Source organism: Limulus polyphemus, unplaced genomic scaffold, assembly GCF_000517525.1.
Source record: "Limulus polyphemus unplaced genomic scaffold, Limulus_polyphemus-2.1.2 Scaffold157, whole genome shotgun sequence".
NCBI lineage: Eukaryota > Metazoa > Arthropoda > Merostomata > Xiphosura > Limulidae > Limulus > Limulus polyphemus.
The window spans coordinates 164,096-172,315 of record NW_013665767.1 but is presented as its reverse complement, the minus strand read 5'-3'; the positions used below and the strand labels follow the sequence as shown (position 1 = coordinate 172,315).

General features: G+C 37.1%; 1 protein-coding gene across 2 annotated transcripts in view; it reads right to left on the bottom strand.

Moving 5' to 3' along the window:
• LOC106476543 (coagulogen-like) overlaps positions 1-8,010 on the bottom strand; it is a 13,670-nt gene extending 5,660 nt beyond the window's left edge. Inside the window, exons 1-3 of one of the 2 annotated variants that reach the window (XM_013937196.2) lie at positions 7,858-8,006; positions 6,486-6,530; positions 3,751-3,893 (exon numbers count right to left, since the gene is read on the bottom strand). In XM_013937196.2, the coding sequence (XP_013792650.1) occupies positions 3,751-3,893; positions 6,486-6,530; positions 7,858-7,866 (197 nt within the window). In that variant the 5' untranslated portion in view covers positions 7,867-8,006. Of the gene's footprint in view, positions 1-3,750; positions 3,894-6,485; positions 6,531-7,857 lie in introns of both variants that reach the window. The other variant, XM_013937203.2, reaches the window with a different exon arrangement.
• Positions 8,011-8,220: the final 210 nt, after the last annotated feature.

Here is an 8,220-nt window from a genome sequence, read left to right as displayed (position 1 = left end):
CGAGCATGTTTGGTGTGACGGGGATTCGAGCCCGCGACCCTCAGATTGCGAGTCGAGCGCCTTAACCACCTGGCCATGCCGAGCCCTTTACCAATTTATAGTGTATAAAATGTTCTCTAATAAAATAATTTTGTTGTCCTCTCTTCTGTGGTTTATGGTATGACAATGGTATAATATTTTGTCCCTTACCATAGCTTGGTGTCTTATCATTGGAGTTCTATACAGCTAGGTGCTCGGGGTAATCCACTACTGACTCCACTCTTGGGGATACTCTGAAAGTAGTTTAGACAGGAATCTCTGGCTTTCCAACTGGTCAACTTACTTTTGGTGAAGTTTTCACTGATGTTGAGCAATTGGCTGTTCTCCAGTCAAATTCCTTCCAAAGACGGTCACGGGGGAAGACCATTGGTTTGGATCACCTGTTATGTTACACTCTAGGTTAGCTGTTTTCACGCACCCGTGCATCGTTGCTATTGTTGCTTGAAGTCAAACTTCTAGTGTTGTAATTTTCGTATAAAGCACGACATTTTCGGTTCGTAGACCGTAAAACTTTTCAAGCTAGTCTAATCACACATTTACACACTCTTTCTCAATGTCAATTACTCACAAATCAAGATGTGTAGAAAAACTTCCCAAGGTGAGGGTGGCTTCCAACTTTCCTTTTGCTGGAACTTTATGCCCTCTTGCTGTTCTCATCAATCCATCTTCTTTTCTGGGGCAATTTCCAGCCTTTGATTACTAAATAGGGCCAAACAATTGTAGCCATAGAACCAGTGTCGATCAACATACGTCTAGGCTTCCCATCAACAAACCTGGTGACTCGTGGGCTGGTTACTTTAAACAATACACTTACTTCTATTGGGACAGATTGGGTATTCTCAACCTCAGGATATAGTCTCTTGATTTATTATCCTCCATTGATTCCTCACAGTACTGGTTGTAATGCCAACGCTTCCTACACTTATAACAATTATCTTTTTCTGACATCATTTGGAAGGAATTTTCATTTCTTTCTACAGGCTTTTGTCTGCAGCTCCTGACAAACTGTTCTTTTAAGACAATTCCAACACCTTCTTTTGTGTGGTTTACTGCTTGAATTCTGGGTGAAAAGTTGGTTCATGAGAGTTGATATTTCCAAACTACTTTTTCTAATGTTCCCATAATTCTTGGATGGTGCTTTTAGTTGTTTATTTGCAACTTTAATTCATTCAAATTCCATAACCAACTAGGTAGATTCCTTTAATGTCCTCATCTACCATGGCATCTATAAATTGGCCACATTCCAACAAATTCATCATTTCACATGATGCGTCCAGATAAGATAATTGGGCAAGCTTTTCCAAATCTTCTACAAGTTTGACTAAGGTATCGTTCTTCCTTCTATGTTCCCATACTTCTCTTTAGAATTTCCGTCTGATTTAATAATCTATATCTGTTTGATTTAGAAGCCAGCCACAGTTCCTAATAGTTGTGTCGGCTTTAAGCTGGAATATTGCTTACAGTTGTTAGGACAGATCATTTTAAATGGGCAGCAAGAATTTCTTGTTCACCACTCCATCCATCTACCTTGGAAACTATTTCGAACTGAGCCCTATAACCCTCACGTTATTTTCCTATCACAAGCTTTAGATTTCAAGTAGGCGATATTGTTGAGTTAGATAGCTAAATTATGGAACTTTATTATGCAGAGATATAGATGGACATGCCTAGGAATATGAGAGCATTTTAATTCTACCGCACGTTTTAGAAACTCACCAAGAGATATGCCAAATTCACAAATAAAACTAAACATTCACTTACTTGTTAAATTTCCTCGTGTCTGCGACACAAATTAACACAAGAGGGAATCTTCAATAGCCACAGCACTTGAAATTCGTTTAGGCAGGATTAGAATATATTAAATATATGTTGTTTGTTTATAATTTGTTTAAAGCTACTGAAAAGGCTTTCCGTTTTCTGCCCACCACAGGTTTCGAAACCATATTTCTAGTGTTGTCAGTCCGCAAATATACCGCTGTGCCACTGGGGGACTTAAGTTTACGAGACCTTTCTTTTCCTTTCTATCAGCTATATGTTTGTGCGCGAACATTACCAAGCGCGTATACCCGATTCAATTTTATTACTCATTAGGATCTCTTCTAGCTTACCTTGAAATTGAATTATTTTAGACAGGATTAGAATAAATTAATCTACGAGACCTTGGGCGTGGTTAAATGCGTTAATCGAAAGGGTTTGACTTCCTGAGTCGAAAACTGTAGTTAGATGTCAAATCGATCAGGATATGACAGAGCTATGAACTAAAAGTTTGCACCTGACTTACTAACTATATCTATATCTATTAGTACTATATGCTTCTTCAAAGTTTCAAGAACATTCAAACAAATTCAAAAAAATCTAGACACTCAGGAAATTTCTAGGCGTCAGACAATAGAAAACAATATCAAACGTCTAAGGTTATGATTTTCAAACAGTTTACAATGATACACTAGTACAGTGGTTCCCAGCCTTTTCACCGCCAAGGACCCCTTTTATTATCATTTTTTCCCCCACTGACCCCATGTTTTTGAAAGATTCCGTCTACCCAACAAACTGTTTTTATTAACTAATAATTAACTAGTTTTACATTTTTCATTATCATATAAAAGACATATATAACTGAATGTGCAATTAAAAAAACAGCAGTATTGAAAAACATACTTGTTTAATGAGATGATATTGCCTTCGCGGACCCCATGTTGGAAACCACTGCACCAGTATGATCCAGTTTGTTTGGTTTGTTTCGAATTTTGACCGTTACGTTATAACGCCTCCACGGCTGAAAGGGCAAGCATGTTCGGTGACTGGGATTCGAATCCGGGACCTTCATATCGCGAGATATGCCAGGCCACACCGGTTGGAATAAGTGGGTCAGATGCCCAGACGAAATGATTACTAAGCGTTGTATAAATTTTATACTAAAAGAAGAAATGCATTAATAAAAATGACGACTGCGAGATTAACTTTGGCAATGATAAAAAATATAACTTAATCGGACTCGTATCTGCACGTTAAATACACACTTGAACATGTATCTAATTCCTTTCTTGGATCTGTATTCAAGCTTAAAAAACAACAATTCATCATAATAACTGTGGCAGTTTTATATTAGATCTTACATATGTTCCAACAACGAATAAATTGAAAACAAATAAAGTGCTTATCCCCAGGTAGTTGATCATAATTTTCTTTGCGTTTGAGAAGACACACAATCATTTTAGAATTCTTGGGGTTAAAAGAGTAAAAGACAATTATTGTACTTGTGCGATTCTGGGAAAGGGGTTAGTGGGTAGAGATGGTGAGAGGCTACCCCGCTGAACAAGTAACATTTGTTTTAGGATATAGATCACTGTATGTGCAGAGTCAGAAATATTCTGATACAATATACATGAAATATGATTTACTCAATGTTCATGTTTGAGCAGAATACGTTCGATGAATAGTAACATGATCAGAGTTTCTCTACGGGGGGTTCCACGAGATTTTAGCAAAATATTGTATATTAAATAAATAAATTGCTACATATTTGAAAAGTTTTATGTGTACTAAAAGAAAAAAAATGAAGGTTGCTAGATATTTATTTTATCCGGGACCTATTAGGAGAGGGGGGTATCTCTGTGACACCTCCCCCCCCTGGTGCAGTGGAAACTGTAGACTATATGTAGAGATGTCTACAGCAGAAGAAACTCTAGGTTTCTTGAATGGCATACGTACCTTTGTATCTCAAAGCTGATATAAGTTGTCGTTTTTTTGCGTCCTTGTGGGCCTATCGGTTCTTCACATAGGCATTCTGGTTGGTTAATATCAGCGGAGGTGATGTAAAGAAGTTGTAGCAACGGCAAGAGGATTAGCAATGACTGCAAGTATAGAAAATATTAGAGTTGCTTTTAGTTTATTTCATAGAACTTAGCTCCTTTACTGTTATTGGAATAAATATTCACTTGCTCAACCAAATCATTACTGTGCACTTGGCAACGTGCTGTTTTGGTCAAATAATTACTACTTCTAAATATAACTTATAAACCTAACTATTACTATTACACTTTAGAGTCTACATACAACCAGGGTCTCGATAATTTTATAAAATTCGTTACGAACCACTGTTCTTTAAATCGATGCACAATGACGATCCTCTCTCAGCCCCCCCCCCCCCGTCCTCGACAACGTGCACACTACATCCGCCAATCATAAACGTTTTGACATGTTTTTAAAAACTTGCATGTTTTCTACTACTGCATGGTTGAAGTTTATTAGCTTCTAAAAGATATATACCGATTTTTAAAAGTTTTACGTGTTTAACGTCTATTGCTAATACGCGAAGAAGCTCCAAATATTTCTGCCTTTTCAACCTGTGCCTTCAGTAATAAAATAGATTTTCATTCTGTTTGTAAAGCATGGGTGATTTGTTTTTTGTTGTTGTTTTTTTGTAATTAAACTTGTAATAAATGGCTACAGATTCTACAAACATTTATAGTCCATTATTTATCAGTATTTGTCTAAATCGTTGCAACAGTCAATACGAAAGAATTTTATAAGTGTTTTTAATTAAAATGAATTTTTAAAAGGCGGTAATAAAAGAAAAGCTTTTAGTTATTCGGCAAGCAAGCTTCTTATAGCTCTAGAAGGGGTGGGAAGCCCGACGTTTCGATTTTACATCGTAGCAAAGAGTTGCAACAGTTGTGGGCTAGGTACAACTTGTGGCAATAATTAGAATATCAAGAGTTAAAGGTGGTTTATTTACGTATTTAAAATCTTCAGGTGCGTACTAATTACTGTTTATCCTGCAGAGATAAAAACTTTTAAATATTCATTCAGGTGGAAACTGTAAATATATCATGTGTTCCTGTTTTATACAAAAGGGAGCGTTGATAGTACGCAGAAAATAAACGATCTGTATTATTTCTCACGTACTTTGTGTGTAATGAGATTCACATGCCCCGGGAACTTTTGTTTCCTTTTTGTTCAATTCCTTCCTCTTTTCGATAAGCCCTTTGTGTAGCTTTGTGCTTAACTTCAAACAAACAAACAAACTTTTCGATAAGCCCTTTGTGTAGCTTTGTGCTTAACTTCAAACAAACAAACAAACTTTTCGATAAGCCCTTTGTGTAGCTTTGTGCTTAACTTCAAACAAACAAACAAACTTTTCGATAAGAGAAATCTACTTGTTAGCGAGTTGTCTTTAGCACTGCGGTATTCTTTGTTCAAACCGATTTCCTCAAAGGTATAGCTTTTTTTTATGCCTTTCACTGGATTCATAAATTAATCGGCTGTCTTTCTTCTCTCAAGATGTCTTCCTTCAAACAACGCGCTTAAGATCACCTACATGAATGTTTAAATTTAACACTCCTTACTTAACCATATAATCTTCGAGAAAAACTTGATATTTCTATGGATATGAAACTGTTTTGTTGTTCCAGTTGTTCTGGAACTTTAATTGTTACGTCGTGAAAATGAGACAGAAACGGAGGAAGAGGTCAACGCTGAACCTGACCCTCCCTGGTCCCAAAGATGGACCGAATCCCGATCATTTGTTTGTTTGAAGTTAAGGACAAAGCTACACAATGGGCTATCTGTGCTCTGCCCACCACGGGTATAGAAACCCTGTTTCTAGCGTTGTAAGTCTGCAGACATACCGCTGTGCCACTGGGGGCAATCTCGATGAAGAAGAAACAATAAGAAACTTAACTCTGAGTTTGTTTTTTTACAACAGTGATAACCTGAATAGTCATAGGGTGAAATATTTCTTGACTAGACGATCAAATTGGAAGCCAGTCGCAAACTTGTTTGTATGCATTAGGCAGCGAGGCGACAAGAGAACAAATGATGATGTTTGTCGGTTCAGAGAATCTTCCATGTAGTTGTTGGTTAACCGGATTTTTAACATAGGTTGTAAAAGAAGAAAAGGTAAAAGACCTTAGACAAAGTCACTTCTCTCGAACTGTTGCACTCTAGGAGAGAGAGAGAGAAAAAAAAGCAGTGTTTGTGTTCTGATCATAATGTCAGAGAACCTTTCCAGCATGTGTCGATTAAAGGAATTTAACAGGTTGGAAAAACGTGCAAAAATATAAAAATATATATACACGTAACTATAAAGACAGCTAATAGTTTATTGTATTTTGATTTTACTTGTTTAATTTTTTTTAGCAGATTGAAGAGTAGCAGTATTTACGTATAACTAACAAATGTGTTATAACAATAAAATAGTAAAATAACTTTAAAATAGAAAATCTTATTATAACAGTTCCGCCTATAATAATTAATGAAAGTAAGTGTGTGTCTATATATATAGCGGTAGGGGCATTGACTAGCTGTCGTCCCTTTAGTTTATCGCTGCTAAATTAGGGACGGCTAATGCAGATAGCTCTCGTGTAGCTATGCGTGAAATTCAAAATACACCAAACAACTTAGGCGCTACAACCGAAAACATATTTAAAATCTATAAAACTTACATGTGGTAGAGTATGCCTGCCCAGCATGACTGAATGTAACCATTCCTGTAACAATCATGTAACCTGTTACAGACAATACAAAATTCAATAATCACTAAAGCATACGGAGCTCCTAGATACGCAACCACAACATTCCTACATAAATATGTAAACATGTTGTCAGACAGACCTCAAAATAGATCAATAGATTACTTCCACAAAAATCTTAACAAAAATGCATCATTAAGAATGCCGAAAAACTTTATCATACATGATGAAAATAGACCTCAGAACCTCTCATCACTAAATACAGTAAACTCCTTATGTAACCTATGGCCACCTACTGGGTAAACTGGTAGCTAGATATAGTGTTAATTTTATTTTTTTAATAGTTTTTCTAATGTAAAAATAGGAATTGTGCTGTATGTTTTACATCGCCAGGTATGGAACTATTTTTATGAACAAAACTTTTTTTTTCGTTCGTTGTCAATGCAAAGAAGTATATACCAGAAACACGAAAAATCAACGTTGTACATTCGTGGATATGGCCTGAAAAGGGCCATTCACGTGGGACGAACGAACTGTTGTAACGCGCGTGCAGTAGCTGCATGATGTAATAATAGGTTTTTTAACTACCAGGCCGAATTCTACCGAAGAATTAATCTGGGCTTCATCCACAACAATCAACAACTAAGCCAACAGCCAAAGAGGGAAGTAAAGGTCCAGGGTGTACATGATCCTCCCAGGTCACTTGACCAAACGATCAATGAAACGACGACGGATATAACCATAGACTAGCGTTAACCATGTCTCTGGTCGTTCTCATTTAACACAGGAGAGACTGTAATCTCGATATTGTTTGGCCTACCATTGGAGTACACTAGCTGTTGACAATATTGCAAAACATGCAGCATTAGCCATACATTCCATGGGCAGAATGACAAAGAAGCAAACTCGGCTAGAACGAAGTCATCTACTCCAGGACCACGCGTTATGTGAAAACTGCATACACTTGGCATAAATGAAATATTCTAAATTAAAATAAGAAGGTTTTAGTTTGGTTTGTTTTGAATTTCGCGCAAAGCTACACGAGGGGTATCTGCGCTAGCCGTCCCTAATTTAGCAGTGAAAGACTAGAGAGAAGGCAGCTAGTCATCACCACCTATCGCCAACACTTGGGCTACTCTTTTACCAACGAATAGTGGGATTGACCGTTACATTATAACATGTTTGGTGGGACGGGGATTCGAACCCGCGACTGTCAAGCGCCCTAACCACCAGGCTATGTCGGGCCCAAATAAGAATATGATAGAAATACGTATATTCAGTCTTGTTAAATTGAACTAACCTTTACTGCTTATTCAACAGTTTTAGAATAAAAGGCAGTACTCACCGTAGACATGATACAAAAGAATAATTCAGAATGCGATACTTTCACTTCGACAACAATAGCACGAGCGTGACGACTTATATACTGTCAACACTTTCAACAAATGAGAGCGTCACACCTTTTGCTTCTGGCTTATTGCGCCACGGTTCAGCGAATACGGAGCGATAGGTACCAGAGGCCTGACATCCTTTCCATGACACATCTGCTATTTCTCACGAGCTATTCTCTTGCAACATTAACTTTGTTCAGTTTCACCACATAAACATAAAACAGTTTAGATCGAACGAATAAAATGGGGAGTGAAAGAATTGAACTCTTTTTGTATACAACGTTTACAATGCCAGAACATATACGAAAATAATGTTA